The sequence below is a fragment of the Hakea prostrata genome, chromosome 8 (genome assembly GCF_041222555.1).
Source record: "Hakea prostrata isolate BN-2017 chromosome 8, UWA_Hpros_2, whole genome shotgun sequence".
Taxonomy (NCBI): Eukaryota; Viridiplantae; Streptophyta; class Magnoliopsida; order Proteales; family Proteaceae; genus Hakea; species Hakea prostrata.
In genome coordinates this window covers 10163508-10181070 of record NC_142607.1, presented here as the reverse complement: position 1 = coordinate 10181070, position 17563 = coordinate 10163508, and the positions used below count along the sequence as shown (strand labels likewise).

At 38.8% G+C, this 17563-nt stretch overlaps 1 protein-coding gene and 2 pseudogenes across 1 annotated transcript; all 3 read left to right on the top strand.

Annotated features, from left to right (window-relative positions):
* Positions 1-7835: 7835 nt before the first annotated feature.
* On the top strand, positions 7836-9235 carry LOC149006787 (pectate lyase-like; annotated as a pseudogene).
* A 2306-nt stretch (positions 9236-11541) lies between these two features.
* On the top strand, positions 11542-12940 carry LOC149006786 (pectate lyase-like). Its single transcript, XM_089166092.1, has 2 exons — positions 11542-11726; positions 11806-12940. Exons 1-2 carry the CDS (start codon positions 11542-11544, stop codon positions 12938-12940), a joined length of 1320 nt encoding a protein of 439 aa, XP_089022218.1.
* A 2296-nt stretch (positions 12941-15236) lies between these two features.
* Positions 15237-16640, top strand: LOC149006785 (pectate lyase-like; annotated as a pseudogene).
* The last annotated feature ends 923 nt before the right edge of the window (positions 16641-17563 follow it).

Here is a 17563-nt window from a genome sequence, read left to right as displayed (position 1 = left end):
GTGGAAGCATAAGATGGCAAACAAGGAAAACAAGCACAGTCAAACACTCTAAAAGCATAATATTGAGGATCTTGATGAAAAAGTACTTTAAGAGGGGATTGCATACCAATAACAGAGGAAGGTAACTTGTTAACGAGAAAAATTGTAGTAAGAAAAGCCTCAACCCAGAACCGAAGAGTAACTGATGCAAGAAAAAGCATAGCAAGACCCAACTCTACAATGTGCCTATGTTTCCTTTCTACTACCCCATTCTGAGCTGAAGATTTTGGAAATGACAAATGGTGATGTTGGGAATTTATAATTATTAATTTAATTATATGCCCAATGGCAATATTGGAAACTCACTATTAGGGTGGTTACAAAATAGGGTTATATATTTTGGTAACCACCGCATAATTGAGTGTGATTGCATTACGTAAGTTTTCCACAAACGGCGGCTCCCATCTCTCTCTCCCTCTCTCCTAGAAATGTAGGAAAAGAGTTCCCTGCTTTAGATCACTCTTCCATCCTTGCCACATGGCATTTGGGTTGTGGAACTTATTCCATTTCCTAGTGATTGTAGAATCATCCCGGTGAAGCTTTGGTGGAGGAACGAGGACGTGGATCCAAATTTACTTCCGCAGCAGATACTTCATACTTTGAAAAGTGAATCCAGGTAATAATCTTTCCCCTATCAATTATGGAATTGAAAATTACATGGAGTTATTACCTACAAGTGTATTATACCATGATCAACAAGATGTTTCTGAAAATTCCCAAGAGAAAACTCCTCTCCTCTATCAGATTGAAACACTTTAATAGGAGTCCCAAACTGTCGTTCCACCAAAGATTTGAAAAGAAGAAAGCAGCCAAAAAAATCAAATTTATAGCTTAAATGATACGACCAAGAATATCTTGAATAGTCATCAACTAACAACGCATAGTAGTGATATTTTTGAACACTGGTAACAGGAGCTTTGCCCCACAAGTCACAACGAATTCAATCAAGTGGGGCAACAGACCGAGTAAACGAAGTAACAAAAGGAAAAGCAGAACTCTTGCTATACTTGCAACTAGAACAAGCTGTAGTAGACTTAGTAGTAGCAGAACTCTTGCTATAATAGCAACTAGAACAAGCAGTAGTAGACTTAGTAGTAACAGTAATAAAACCCTTATTCTTCAAAAGAGCAGTGATCTTAGAAAATGGATGACCTACTCTGTTGTGCCAAATAGTCTCCAGAACAGCACAAAAATGTGAAGAATAGAATACTTCACCACAAAGAGAAACATTGTTAGCACCATCCAGAACATATAAATCACCACACTTATTCCCTGATGCCAAAACATGCTGATTGTGAAGGTCCTTAACAGAAGAACCAGTATTAGTGAACTCAACAAAACAACCAAGATCTCTTGTTAATTTGGACACAGAGAACAAATTCTTCTTGATAGCAAGAACAACAAGCACATTTTGTATAGGCAAAGAAGAAAGACTAGATTTAACAAAACCAGAACTAGTATATGTAATAGGTAAGGATCCCCATTGCCAACCATCAAAGAACCAGAACCTTGAAATGAAATAAGAGAAGATAGATTACCTGGATCAGTTGTAACATGATCCGTAGCTCCAGAATCAGGGAACCACTATGCAGACTCCTATGGATTCAAATGCATAACATCTAAAGCCTGAGGTGCTTCATCAGACTAATAGCTATGATAGTGAAATCCCCCGGATTTCTAACCCTTTTTAGCCCAAGATTTCAGAACCGAAAACTCAGGCCTCAAGTTGGCGACAACTATGGCCCATTCGAGTCATGCCCCAAAAGTGAACCCAATGATTGTGGATTACCCTAATGATGATTCGACATCTCTCTAGGAGTTTAAGAGGAGAGAGAAGGTCAATTACAACGACGTTAAAAGACGATTTTGGCACGTTCATAGACCGGTAATGGAGAGTCCGATTGACGAGGTAAAAATATCCAAATGTAGATAATTGGAAGACCTTTCTTTCAAGCCAAAAATCACTGAAATCAGACTCTGGATGGGAGTCCAAACATGGACCGGGTGAGTGGCCGGTTGGGTGACCCAACCCCCTCCCCTCCCCAGTGATAGGACAGAATCGGGATTTCGGGTTTTAAAACCCTAATTTATGTTTCAAGTCACCCCTAAATGCATTTTCTAATGCTAGAGTGGGGCTGAGGCTTGGGGAAGAGGAGAAACCAAGGAGAACAGTAGATTCCATCCAACCGAAGGTGCTTTGTGTCTCAGATCGTCGTGAGAACATTGAAAAAGGTGAGAATCTTTAAACACTCTTCTTTAAACATAATTTTGTGGGGTTTTCTTTACTTTGAAAGTGGGATTTTGGTAGTTGAAGCATGTTAGGTATATTTAATGCTCTTAAATATTTGTATTAATGCTTCCCTTTAGTACGTGAGTTGTTTGTGCAAATCGTTGCAAAAGATTTCGCGTTTTGACTTTCTAAGACACCTGCGGGCAATTTAGAGAGCTAATTTTGGGGCTTTTTGTTTTAAAACGAATTGGGTCAAATTGAAGGTACTTAAGACCCTATTGCTGCCAATTAGACTTTCCCAACGTTTCATTTCAATTCGACATCAAATCGGTGGCAAAATAGTGACTTTTCGCCGAATTAGGTTGAGAACGGTGGGTTTGAACCTAGTTGTCAGATTGGGTTTTTGTGGGATGATTTTTGGATTACCTTTTGAAACCTAGTTGACTTCTAATTTATATTTATTAATTCTCTTACATGATTATGTTTATTTTGATTATAATCACCAACTTGTGAGAGTGAAATTTGGGACTTTGGAGAAAGGAATCGAATTGAAAAGTGAGGAATGACTAACTATGTTTTGTATTATTAAGTGTTGCTATTTTGAATTCTATTGGTGATATAAATTGCTTTAAATTGATACCTATCATGATATGCTTGTGTGTAATTTTGCGCGAACGGAAGGTAAGGTTGGAATGATTGAGCTTTACTCTTTATCTTGAATCTTATATTATTGATATGAGAATGTATAAGATGAATGACGTTGAATGATATTACTTCGCTTATCCTATTTTACTAATTAGGGTTGTAGGTTAGCCCATTACCCTAATGTGATTGCATCTAGACCAAACTACATGAATGATAGGTGTCTAGAAGTGTTGGGCTAAGAATTCCTATGATTACTACTACCCTTCTAGTAGGGGTATTGAAGCCAGTTAACCAGTGATGTTAGTGGTTGGATCATGAGAGCAGGCCCACTATCATCATAGAGCGGTATGATTGCATATTATAGATAAAGGCTCATGGCGCTCAAGACCGGTAACCAACCCGTGAGAGGACATGGAGAGCAGCTTGTCCATTATATGTGGATGACCACTGGGTTAAGGAATGAGATCTAACAGATGCCTCCTGTTGAGGATTTCATCCATAGGTGGGAAGGAATCGAACCAAAATGGCACTAGGCATGAGGGGAGATACCCGGACCATATGTAGTACGAGACCGTATGATTTTGCACCGAGCCTAGGATTATCCTTGACATGCGCCAAATCTCATACCAAATGGTGATGCGAGAGAGTGGTAACCTATACCCCAACCATGGCTTGACAAGACTTTATCCACCAACCGCGAAGAACCCAATAGATTTATCTTGTTGAGGGAGAGTGACTGAGACTGCCCAAAGGAAATTGATGTTTAGATTTAATGCATGTATACCTTAGAGACTACATGATAGAGTTAAGAACATCATATCATAATCATGCATCAGTTTATTTATATTATTATACATGGTTATCTTATGAATATGACGTAGAAATTTGGATGAATGCATGATATGGATGTTAGTTAACTTCACTGAGTTCTGTGGAACTCATTCCTTTATTTGTGTATGTTTCTTTAGGTTTCTCTACAGAATATGAGGCCCCCTTTCAAGTGGAGGATTCATTGCAAGAAAGCTTTTTGGAAGATACAATTGAGGAAGAAGTGAAAGTGCACGAAGCTTCGTGCTCGTGCCTTGACTGCTCCTGTCACACCCCACTTGCCGGTCTCAGTTATCCGCCCGACAACCCGTGGGAGTGAACCATCACAGGATCCACGTTCTTACCCATCAATAATAATAAACACAAGTATAGACAATCAAGAGCAAGAATAATTGCAATAATTAATAAAAAGGTTACAAGAGTCTAAATACTCCAATAAATATCCAAGAAAGAATCAAATGAAAGAATCAAGAATCAAATGTAATATCGAGTTCAGCGGAAGCAAAATAAATAATCCTCTTTCCGGTTTTCTTTTCTAAATCTAAAAACTGGTTTTTTCTAAATTAGCAAGTAAAGGAGGTCCTCCAATCTTTCTCCATACGATCATCAAAATCCTAGCAATCTGCCTCCGTCGGCCATCAATGGGTGCTATAAGCGCACATCAAGCATCTTCAGAAGGCTTCGCTGCTCTGCAAGTTCATGAACCACTGTCTGTGCCACATCAGCTTCATATGAGAAGACTCTTTCATACGAATCATCTCCAGCTTCTGATGTTGTGCCACCATCAGTACAACTCATATAATATATACAATGAAAGTAATGAGTTCTGACGAACTCAGTAAGGAACAGACAATTCTCATATCTATGTCAATACAATTCACGAATGCATATATGAAATGATATGGATGGTATGCAGAAATATGAATGCTACTAAGATATAACTATGCAAGTCTCTAACAGCTGACATGCTTTAAGATATACACTAGCCCTCCTCTAGGTAGGTCTAGTCACTCTGATCCGACAAGGACTGGTTACCTCTGTAGGGATCGTGGGCAAAGGGGTAAGTCCACACCTGTCTCTCAAACCATGGCTGGGGATAAGTCAACACTCTTTCACCACGACAATTGGCAATGAGTACTGGCGCATGTCGGGGTTTCTAACCCAATGCAAGTCATAATGGTAACATGCTATATGAAGTCCAGATACTTCCCCTATGGCACCAACCAACTCGGTTCAGTATCCTTCGCAACCTAGGAGTGAGAACCCTCACGGACTGGCTTCCGCTGTTGGACTCCATTCCTTAACCCTATGGTCATCCATATATTATTGGGGCGGATGCTCTAATGACTCCTCACGACACCTGGTCCGCTCCTTGGACGTCCATGAGCCCAACCCTAACATATGCAACCCTACCATTGCATGACCAATAGTGGACCACTGAGTCTCCGCACGGGACTGGTTACCGCTGTAGGATGAAATAGAGTCACGTCACCATTGTCACGGGTCACCCAGCTTCAATTCCCCTGCCGAAAGGGTAATAGCATGTGGGGTACCTAGCCATGCAATTCTAGATTCTCCTAGGTATATCATCCAGTAATCATGATAGTGCTAGAGGCATCAGTGAGCATGTGTCCCATACCACAGCCCTTTGATATCTCCAGCCAAGATATCCCAATGGAATACCCTTTCCATCACAACTACACTACATCACTCTTTATCATACCATAAACAGTTGTGCAATATCATAAAAGATGAAGTACATCAAGGAACACCACAAACAACAAGTATACAATAAGATCCACATGCTTTATACAATTATAGCAAGTTACATGATCAAAGAATAGTAAATAGAACAGCTGAATCATCATGTATATGTAATTGCATATAAATAAGAATGCATGTCCTTACCTGTAATTTAGTAGAAATCCTTTAAATTTCTATCCAAACACAATTATAAAACTTTAAGTAGAAACAAAGGACACCTATATGCAGGGTTACAAGAGTGTATAAGAGTCAAGAGTCAAAACAAATCCAAAATCAAACCTACACAGTCTCTGGAAACCAACCGGTTGCTTGTGCAGATCGCTTAGGTTAAGCGACCTCCATAAGCGACCGTCCCTGTTTCAGATAGTTTCCAACTCTGAAAATTAGATTTTTGATCATCCGATTTCAATCCGTTTTGGGATGATCTTAGTCTGAATTTCAATCTTAATAGGTCTAGAACAAAGGGGTAACAAGAAACCCTAAAATTAACAAAAATTTATTACCCAAATCATTCCCCTTGATGAGATCCATCCATTAACAAATGCAGGGATTCGTTTCTACACAGGATCTCATCAAGAACATTGGAAAGAGAGCTACAACTAATCAATTGGGTAACCACTAACAAAATGGGGATGGGTTCATATCAATTAGAGGTTAAAAAGAAGAGAATTGCAGATGGAGATTCAGTACCTTAATCAAAATCACCAAGAATAGAAGGGAAAATGTTCCAGATCATTAACAGCATTTCGCCCACCTTCCAGCACGTTTCCACTGCCGCCTAATCGCCCAAAATAGCAATCCCGAACTAATAATGCGTTAATAGGGCGAGGGATGCTATTTATAACGAACAGGGGGCAAAATAGGGCATTTTCCCGCAAGCAGAACCGAGCGGTCGCTTGGTTTAATCAACCGCTACTATCAACCGCCCCCAGGTATATTGCTATACAAGGGTGATTTGCTCAGGGGGTTGAAACCCAAACACAAACTAGCCCTAATAACCACATGGGAGAGGTTGCTCATCTCCAAACACCACTTGCTTTCTACCAGAGATCCAACTTCCCAGTAAGGCAGGTTCTTCAACAAGAGAATCCAGAACCTATGGATCAAGGACTTCCATTCGGAAACTCCACAATTTAATCCGACTAGACCTTCGAGTTCTCGGACCTACAATACGGATTACAAATTAGAAAAACAAGGGTTGTTACAGCACCTACGGACAAGTTGCTCATCATTGATCTCGGTCTATGGAAGGAGTGCGGGGGCTATGCCTCGACAATACGGTATATATACACTAGTTAGATCTCTCTCTCTCTCTCTCTCTCTCTCTCTCTCTCTCTCTCTCTCTCTCTCTCTCTCTCTCTCTCTCTCTCTCTCTCTCTCTCTCTCTCTCTCTCTCTCTCTCTGTGTGTGAATATATATATATACACTAGTTAGATACTGTGCAAATGAACGTGACCATATAAGAGAGAAGGCAAATTGAGAAAAAAGGGAGAAATAAAATGTAAAAAAATAAGTAACAAAGAAAAAATAATTTTAAAAAATTCAATTTTTAGGGTAAGGAGAAATAAGCTTGAGAAGGGATGCGAATAAATAGAACATAGAAAATAGAAAAATATAATAAAAAAATAAAAGAAAATTTTTATTAAGGAAAACATTACCGAATTTTGAACTTGCATAGAAATCATTTTTTATTTATTTATTGGTATAAAACTTTTTTTTTGTCTAAATATTGAATTAACATTCTGACCTTATTTGCAATAAAATATTTAAGATGTACGTAGTAGTGTCCACTGTTTCAACTTTTTATAGCAAAACAAGAAAGCTTCAACGTTTGAATCCCTTCTCTTCAACAACCAAAACGGGAAATTACTTCTAAGACGAGAAAGCACAGCTAAAGAGACGAAGCAGTTACATATGTCAAATTAATAGATAGCCTGACTTATCGCCTGAAACATCTCACCTCTCTTTTACTCTACCAAGATTTAACTATCTTTTGCAATATAAAAAGTGATGGATTATTGTTGTTCTTCATCACTTAACACATCAAGCCTAATAAGCATAAATGTTTTCTGCATTGTGAAAGGCGAAAGTGGGTATCATTCGTTGGAAGGTGTTTGGCTGTTGGGTCTAATCACACTGATCTGGAGCGGTTAGGAGTCTTAAGACGATAGCTATCATCCTTCCAATAAAACCTTCTCGGTCTCTTGCATCCCAATCGTTCGAAACAAGAAAAACTAAATTCCCAGTAAAAGAAACCAAACGAGAAAACCCTATAAATCCTTCATAGGGATAGAGAGAAACAGAGTGAGAATAAGTGACACAGATAATAATGGAGTCAATGAAGGTTAACATCTTATTTGCCTTCATTTTCTTGGCCTATGTCGTCAATGCCCACATCGCAGATTTTGATGAGGTGTGGAAGAAACGTGCCAAAGAAGCCGAGGAACGCACTCTCAGAAACTATGATCCTAACCCAGAGAAGATCACAAGCAGTTTCGTCACCAGAGTAGACAAGTGGGTATCTCTCTAAAATTTTCAAATCCTTTGTTTTTGTTTGCAATTTTCTTTACTAACATACTGCTCTGTTGTGCAGTGCATTGAAAGCAACTCATTACCTGGAGAGCAACAGCACTAGAAGAGAATTGAAGAAGTACAACGGACCATGCATGGCTACGAACCCAATTGATAGATGCTGGAGATGCAAGTCCGATTGGCACAAGAACCGAAAGAGCTATGCCAAGTGCGTTACGGGTTTTGGCGGGGAAAACCAGAGGAGGCATGAAGGGACGTTACTATATGGTCACTGATCCTTCGGACAATGATTTGGTGAACCCAAAACGCGGTACCCTTCGGCATGCCGTCATTCAACCAGAACCCCTTTGGATCATCTTTGCTCGTAGCATGAACATCCGTCTCAATCAAGAACTCATTGTGACTTCCAACAAAACCATTGATGGCCGTGGTGTTACTGTTCATATCGCCTATGGTGCGGGAATTACTCTCCAATACGTCGACAATGTAATCCTTACTAATCTCCACATCCACCATACCGTCTCCGGCTCCGGTGGCTTGATCCGTGACTCCGTCAATCATTACGGTCTTCGCACACCTAGTGACGGCGATGGTATCTCCCTCTTCGGTGCTACCAATGTTTGGATTGATCACATGTCCATGTCTCAATGCAACGATGGAATCATAGATGCAATCATGGGTTCCACTGCAATTACAATCTCCAACAACCATATCACAAATCACAACGAAGTGATGCTTTTTGGAGCAAGTGATAGCTATTCCCCTGATGAGAAGATGCAGATTACTGTAGCATTCAATCATTTTGGAAGAGGCTTGGTGCAGAGGATGCCAAGATGCAGATGGGGATTTGTTCATGTTGTCAACAATGATTACACTCATTGGGAAATGTATGCAATTGGTGGAAGTCAGCATCCGACAATTGTGAGTCAAGGTAACAGATTCATAGCACCACCAAATCTGGCAGCGAAAGAAGTGACAAAGAGGGATTATGCAACCGAGGATGTTTGGAAGTCTTGGACATGGAGGTCTCAAGGAGATTTGTTTATGAATGGTGCTTTCTTTGTTCAATCTGGATCTCCTTTCAGCCGCAAACCATTCTCTACAAAGGATGTGATCTCACACAAGCCAGGTACCTACGTTACCGGGCTTACCCGCTTCGCTGGTTGTCTCAACTGTTTCGAAGGCAAGCCTTGCTAAATTGGTTCTGCTGATTCTGCTTTAGTGGTTCCGTGTATATCGGAATTCAGAGGCTTCTGCTTGATCTTCTTCCTTCTTCTTCTTGTTTTTTCTACTTATTATGTTTGTTCCTCTTTGGCTTACGTTCCATGCGCCAAGAAGAAACTGAATGGAAAAAAACATTAAAGGCAATCGTCTATTCTTACTGATTTGTACCAGTTAGTGATTCAATTTAAGAACCCGATTATTATATAGCTAATACTTCTCTATTCTTCTATCAATCTGTCTATCTCTCTATGCTTTTATGCTTTCTACACAAAATGGTAATAAGAATAATGAATCTATACTAGTATTGATACCTCACTGTGCCTACCAAGTCAGCCATGAGACTTGCCTCGGATCTCCAGAGTATCCCATACGAGAGATGAGTAAGGCAATAAGTAGCATGAGTTCAAATCTCCTTTAGACTTTGATCAAAGCAAGGGAAGAAAAAAAAAAGTCTCCTTCGGATTTCTACAAGGAAGTCCAAGACAGCTGAGAAAGACAAACTAAGAAACCAATCAAATGAAATCCACTATTCTAAAATGATATTCACCACCACTGAAATGTTAATGAAGGGTTGGTAGAGTGGTAAGATCCATACTTCTCAATAGAGAGGTCATGGGTTTGACCCTTGCGAGGCACTTAAGCTCCCTCTAAGAATGCAATCGAGTTGCACGCAAGCTGATCCAAATGAACCTCACACACCAAAAAAAAAGATCTCATGGTTGATTTCAGGTGGTTAGATCCTTCAATGTCTTAAACCTTCCTTGCATAACTATAATAAGGCTGAGACTCGAGACATCCCCGAGCTTAGTTGTGAAAATTTGAAGGTGCTCTATGAAATCTCATGGACTGAACTCGAATTACAATTCGACCTCATCATATAGGGCAATAAAATTTGTGAGATGTATGTAGTAGTATTCATCGTTTCAACTTTTTATAGCAAAACAAGTATGCTTCAACTTCTGAATCCCTTCTCTTCAACCATCAAAACTGGGAAATCATTTCTAAGAAAAGAGAAAGCACAACACAGGGGACGATACATACATGTCAAATTAGTAGATAGCCTCACCTATTGTCCGAAATATTTCACGTCCTCTTTTTTGCTCTACTTGGATTTAGACATTGTTATGTTGTAATCTGAATTCTTGTGCCAAATTTTGAAGATGGACCTGTATCAACATATTTTGGTGGACGACCTAAATGGCCCATTTTTAGAGATTAGTGGTGGAAATAGAGGACTTGAGCTGCTCATCATTGATCTCGGTCTATGTAGGGAGTGCATGGCTATGCCTCGACAAGATGCAGTACGACCTGACCCAATGGTTCAACCCATTTACCCAATCTCTCTCTCTCTCTCTCTCTCTCTCTCTCTCTCTCTCTCTCTCTCTCTCTCTCTCTCTCTATATATATATATATATAGAAAAATCAAGAAAAAAAGGAAGAAATAAAATTAAAAAATTCAGTTTGAAAGAAAAAATAATTAAAAAAATTCAATTTTTTGAGTAAGGAGAAATAGTTGAAACTCTTGAGAAGGGATACGAATATATAGAAATTAGAAATAAATATAATAAAAAAATAAAAGAGAATTATTAATAAGGAAAACATTACTGAATTTTGCACATGCATAGAAATCATTTTTTATTTATTTATTGGTATAAAACATTTTTTGTCTAAATATTGAATTAACATTCTGACCTCATCAAATAGTGAAATAAAATAATTAAGATGTACGTAGTAGTGTCCACTGTTTCAACTTTTTATAGCAAAACAAGAAAGCTTCAATGTTTGAATCCCTTCTCTTCAACAACCAAAACGGGGAATTATTTCTAAGATGAGAAAGCACAGCAGAAGAGACGAAGCAGTTACATATGTCAAATTAATAGATAGCCTGACTTATCGCCTGAAACATCTCACCTCTCTTTTACTTTACCAAGATTTAGCTATCTTTTGCAATATAAAAAGTGATGGATTATTGTTGTTCTTCATCACTCAACACATCAAGCCTAATAAGCATAAATGTTTTCTGCATTGTGAAAGGCAAAAGTGGGTATCATTCATTGGAAGGTGTTTAGCTGTTGGATCTAATCACACTGATCTGGAGCGGTTAGGAGTCTTAAGACCATAGCCATCATCCTTCCAATACAACCTTCTCGGTCTCTTGCATTCCAATCGTTCGAAACAAGAAAACTAAATTCCCAGTAAAAGAAACCAAACGAGAAAACCCTATAAATCCTTCATAGGAATAGAGAGAAACAGAGTGAGAATAAGTGACACAGATAATAATGGAGTCAATGAAGGTTAACATCTTATTTGCCTTCATTTTCTTGGCCTATGTCGTCAATGCCCACATCGCAGATTTTGATGAGGTGTGGAAGAAACGTGCCAAAGAAGCCGAGGAACGCACTCTCAGAAACTATGATCCTAACCCAGAGAAGATCACAAGCAGTTTCGTCACCAGAGTAGACAAGTGGGTATCTCTCTAAAATTTTCAAATCCTTTGTTTTTGTTTGCAATTTTCTTTACTAACATACTGCTCTGTTGTGCAGTGCATTGAAAGCAACTCATTACCTGGAGAGCAACAGCACTAGAAGAGAATTGAAGAAGTACAACGGACCATGCATGGCTACGAACCCAATTGATAGATGCTGGAGATGCAAGTCTGATTGGCACAAGAACCGAAAGAGCTATGCCAAGTGCGTTCTGGGTTTTGGCAGGAAAACCAGAGGAGGCATGAAGGGACGTTACTATATGGTCACTGATCCTTCGGACAATGATTTGGTGAACCCAAAACGCGGTACCCTTCGGCATGCCGTCATTCAACCAGAACCCCTTTGGATCATCTTTGCTCGTAGCATGAACATCCGTCTCAATCAAGAACTCATTGTGACTTCCAACAAAACCATTGATGGCCGTGGTGTTACTGTTCATATCGCCTATGGTGCGGGAATTACTCTCCAATACGTCGACAATGTAATCCTTACTAATCTCCACATCCACCATACCGTCTCCGGCTCCGGTGGCTTGATCCGTGACTCCGTCAATCATTACGGTCTTCGCACACCTAGTGACGGCGATGGTATCTCCCTCTTCGGTGCTACCAATGTTTGGATTGATCACATGTCCATGTCTCAATGCAACGATGGAATCATAGATGCAATCATGGGTTCCACTGCAATTACAATCTCCAACAACCATATCACAAATCACAACGAAGTGATGCTTTTTGGAGCAAGTGATAGCTATTCCCCTGATGAGAAGATGCAGATTACTGTAGCATTCAATCATTTTGGAAGAGGCTTGGTGCAGAGGATGCCAAGATGCAGATGGGGATTTGTTCATGTTGTCAACAATGATTACACTCATTGGGAAATGTATGCAATTGGTGGAAGTCAGCATCCGACAATTGTGAGTCAAGGTAACAGATTCATAGCACCACCAAATCTGGCAGCGAAAGAAGTGACAAAGAGGGATTATGCAACTGAGGATGTTTGGAAGTCTTGGACATGGAGGTCTCAAGGAGATTTGTTTATGAATGGTGCTTTCTTTGTTCAATCTGGATCTCCTTTCAGCCGCAAACCATTCTCTACAAAGGATGTGATCTCACACAAGCCAGGTACCTACGTTACCAGGCTTACCCGCTTCGCTGGTTGTCTCAACTGTTTCGAAGGCAAGCCTTGCTAAATTGGTTCTGCTGATTCTGCTTTAGTGGTTCCGTGTATATCGGAATTCAGAGGCTTCTGCTTGATCTTCTTCCTTCTTCTTCTTGTTTTTTCTACTTATTATGTTTGTTCCTCTTTGGCTTACGTTCCATGCGCCAAGAAGAAACTGAATGGAAAAAAACATTAAAGGCAGTCGTCTATTCTTACTGATTTGTACCAGTTAGTGATTCAATTTAAGAACCCGATTATTATATAGCTAATACTTCTCTATTCTTCTATCAATCTGTCTATCTCTCTATGCTTTTATGCTTTCTACACAAAATGGTAATAAGAATAATGAATCTATACTAGTATTGATACCTCACTGTGCCTACCAAGTCAGCCATGAGACTTGCCTCAGATCTCCAGAGTATCCCATACAGAGATGAGTAAGGCAATAAGTAGCATGAGTTCAAATCTCCTTTAGACTTTGATCAAAGCAAGGGAAGAAAAAAAAAAGTCTCCTTCGGATTTCTACAAGGAAGTCCAAGACAGCTGAGAAAGACAGCTAAGAAACCAATCAAATGAAATCCACTATTCTAAAATGATATTCACCACCACTGAAATGTTAATGAAGGGTTGGTAGAGTGGTAAGATCCATACTTCTCAATAGAGAGGTCATGGGTTTGACCCTTACAGACGACGAAGCTCCCTCTAAGAATGCAATCGAGTTGCACGCAAGCTGGTCCAAATGAACCTCACACACCAAAAAAAAAAATCTCATGGTTGATTTCAGGTGGTTAGATCCTTCAATGTCTTAAACCTTCCTTGCATAACTATAATAAGGCTGAGACTCGAGACATCCCTGAGCTTAGTTGTGAAAATTTGAAGGTGCTCTATGAAATCTCATGGACTGAACTCGAATTACAATTCTGACCTCATCATATAGGGCAATAAAATTTGTGAGATGTATGTAGTAGTATTCATCGTTTCAACTTTTTATAGCAAAACAAGTATGCTTCAACTTCTGAATCCCTTCTCTTCAACCATCAAAACTGGGAAATCATTTCTAAGAAAAGAGAAAGCACAACACAGGGGACGATACATACATGTCAAATTAGTAGATAGCCTCACCTATTGTCTGAAATATTTCACGTCCTCTTTTTTGCTCTACTTGGATTTAGACATTGTTATGTTGTAATCTGAATTCTTGTGCCAAATTTTGAAGATGGACCTGTATCAACATATTTTGGTGGGCGACCTAAATGGCCCATTTTTAGAGATTAGTGGTGGAAATAGAGGACTTGAGCTGCTCATCATTGATCTCGGTCTATGTAGGGAGTGCATGGCTATGCCTCGACAGTACGGTACGACCTGACCCAATGGTTCAACCCATTTACCCAATCTCTCTCTCTCTCTCTCTCTCTCTCTCTCTCTCTCTCTCTCTCTATATATATATATATATATATATATATAGAAAAATCAAGAAAAAAGGAAGAAATAAAATTAAAAAATTCAGTTTGAAAGAGAAAATAATTAAAAAAATTCAATTTTTTGAGTAAGGAGAAATAGTTGAAACTCTTGAGAAGGGATACGAATATATAGAAATCAGAAATAAATATAATAAAAAAATAAAAGAGAATTATTAATAAGGAAAACATTACTGAATTTTGCACATGCATAGAAATCATTTTTTATTTATTTATTGGTATAAAACATTTTTTGTCTAAATATTGAATTAACATTCTGACCTCATCAAATAGTGAAATAAAATAATTAAGATGTACGTAGTAGTGTCCACTGTTTCAACTTTTTATAGCAAAACAAGAAAGCTTCAATGTTTGAATCCCTTCTCTTCAACAACCAAAACGGGGAATTATTTCTAAGACGAGAAAGCACAGCTAAAGAGACGAAGCAGTTACATATGTCAAATTAATAGATAGCCTGACTTATCGCCTGAAACATCTCACCTCTCTTTTACTTTACCAAGATTTAGCTATCTTTTGCAATATAAAAAGTGATGGATTATTGTTGTTCTTCATCACTCAACACATCAAGCCTAATAAGCATAAATGTTTTCTGCATTGTGAAAGGCAAAAGTGGGTATCATTCATTGGAAGGTGTTTCACTGTTGGATCTAATCACACTGATCTGGAGCGGTTAGGAGTCTTAAGACCATAGCCATCATCCTTCCAATACAACCTTCTCGGTCTCTTGCATTCCAATCGTTCGAAACAAGAAAAACTAAATTCCCAGTAAAAGAAACCAAACGAGAAAACCCTATAAATCCTTCATAGGAATAGAGAGAAACAGAGTGAGAATAAGTGACACAGATAATAATGGAGTCAATGAAGGTTAACATCTTATTTGCCTTCATTTTCTTGGCCTATGTCGTCAATGCCCACATCGCAGATTTTGATGAGGTGTGGAAGAAACGTGCCAAAGAAGCCGAGGAACGCACTCTCAGAAACTATGATCCTAACCCAGAGAAGATCACAAGCAGTTTCGTCACCAGAGTAGACAAGTGGGTATCTCTCTAAAATTTTCAAATCCTTTGTTTTTGTTTGCAATTTTCTTTACTAACATACTGCTCTGTTGTGCAGTGCATTGAAAGCAACTCATTACACCGGAGAGCAACAGCACTAGAAGAGAATTGAAGAAGTACAACGGACCATGCATGGCTACGAACCCAATTGATAGATGCTTGGAGATGCAAGTCTGATTGGCACAAGAACCGAAAGAGCTATGCCAAGTGCGTTACGGGTTTTGGCGGGGAAAACCGAGAGGAGGCATGAAGGGACGTTACTATATGGTCACTGATCCTTCGGACAATGATTTGGTGAACCCAAAACGCGGTACCCTTCGGCATGCCGTCATTCAACCAGAACCCCTTTGGATCATCTTTGCTCGTAGCATGAACATCCGTCTCAATCAAGAACTCATTGTGACTTCCAACAAAACCATTGATGGCCGTGGTGTTACTGTTCATATCGCCTATGGTGCGGGAATTACTCTCCAATACGTCGACAATGTAATCCTTACTAATCTCCACATCCACCATACCGTCTCCGGCTCCGGTGGCTTGATCCGTGACTCCGTCAATCATTACGGTCTTCGCACACCTAGTGACGGCGATGGTATCTCCCTCTTCGGTGCTACCAATGTTTGGATTGATCACATGTCCATGTCTCAATGCAACGATGGAATCATAGATGCAATCATGGGTTCCACTTGCAATTACAATCTCCAACAACCATATCACAAATCACAACGAAGTGATGCTTTTTGGAGCAAGTGATAGCTATTCCCCTGATGAGAAGATGCGACATCGTAGCATTCAATCATTTTGGAAGAGGCTTGGTGCGAGAGGATGCCAAGATGCAGATGGGGATTTGTTCATGTTGTCAACAATGATTACACTCATTGGGAAATGTATGCAATTGGTGGAAGTCGGCATCCGACAATTGTGAGTCAAGGTAACAGATTCATAGCACCACCAAATCTGGCAGCGAAAAGAAGTGACAAAGAGGGATTATGCAACCGAGGATGTTTGGAAGTCTTGGACATGGAGGTCTCAAGGAGATTTGTTTATGAATGGTGCTTTCTTTGTTCAATCTGGATCTCCTTTCAGCCGCAAACCATTCTCTACAAAGGATGTGATCTCACACAAGCCAGGTACCTACGTTACCAGGCTTACCCGCTTCGCTGGTTGTCTTAACTGTTTCGAAGGCAAGCCTTGCTAAATTGGTTCTGCTGATTCTGCCTCAGTGGTTCCATGTATATCGGTATTCAGAGGATTCTGCTTGATCTTCTTCCTTCTTCTTCTTGTTTTTTCTACTTATTATGTTTGTTCCTCTTTGGCTTTCGTTCCATGCGCCAAGAAGAAACTGAATGGAAAGAAAAAAAAACATTAAAGGCAGTCGTCTATTTTTACTGATTTGTACCAATTAGTGATTCAATTTAAGAACCCGATTATTATATAGCTAATACTTCTCTATTCTTCAATCAATCTGTATATCTCTCTATGCTTTTATGCTTTCTACACAAAATGGTAATAACAAAAAGGATAATTACTATTGTCCCCTTATACTTTGATTTTATTACTACTTTATCCGATGTACTTTTAAAATTACTATTCCAACCTTTAATTTTGTCAATAATTACTAATGCCCCCTACCGTTAATCTCCGTTAGTTTATTGATGATGTGGCATCTATATATTTTTTCAAAATTCAAAAAATAACCCTGCAATTATCTTTTTACTTATTTGCTCTTTTTTCAAGTTATAATACTACCCTAAATAGGAAAAAATTAACTTTAATTTAACTTTTCTTTTTTAAAAAGAAACCACCAAATAAAGGAAATATGTGTTTTTTTTTTCTCTAAAAATAAATCACCAAAAAAAGGAAAGATGTAATTAAATAGAAACTAAAATATTAAGAAATATCAAATTTAATTCAAAGCTGAAAATTGTAAATCACCAAATATATGTTGACCATTATGTATATTACCAAATTTTCTATCAATTAGATCTTTTATGCTAATTTATTTGTAAAACTTTCATCATTGTGATTATGAAAAATTTAAGTGGAATGTGATAGTTTCAACAATCATAAGTATGTGGTCCCACCAAATCCAAAACTAATTTTAGAATATAAGATTTTAAG

Excerpts from the sequence above, each read along its gene's own strand:
- LOC149006786 (XM_089166092.1), top strand. The coding sequence starts at position 11,542 with ATGGAGTCAATGAAGGTTAACATCTTATTTGCCTTCATTTTCTTGGCC. Across the intron at positions 11,727-11,805 it reads TTCGTCACCAGAGTAGACAA|TGCATTGAAAGCAACTCATT; the intron begins GTGGGTATCTCT and ends TCTGTTGTGCAG.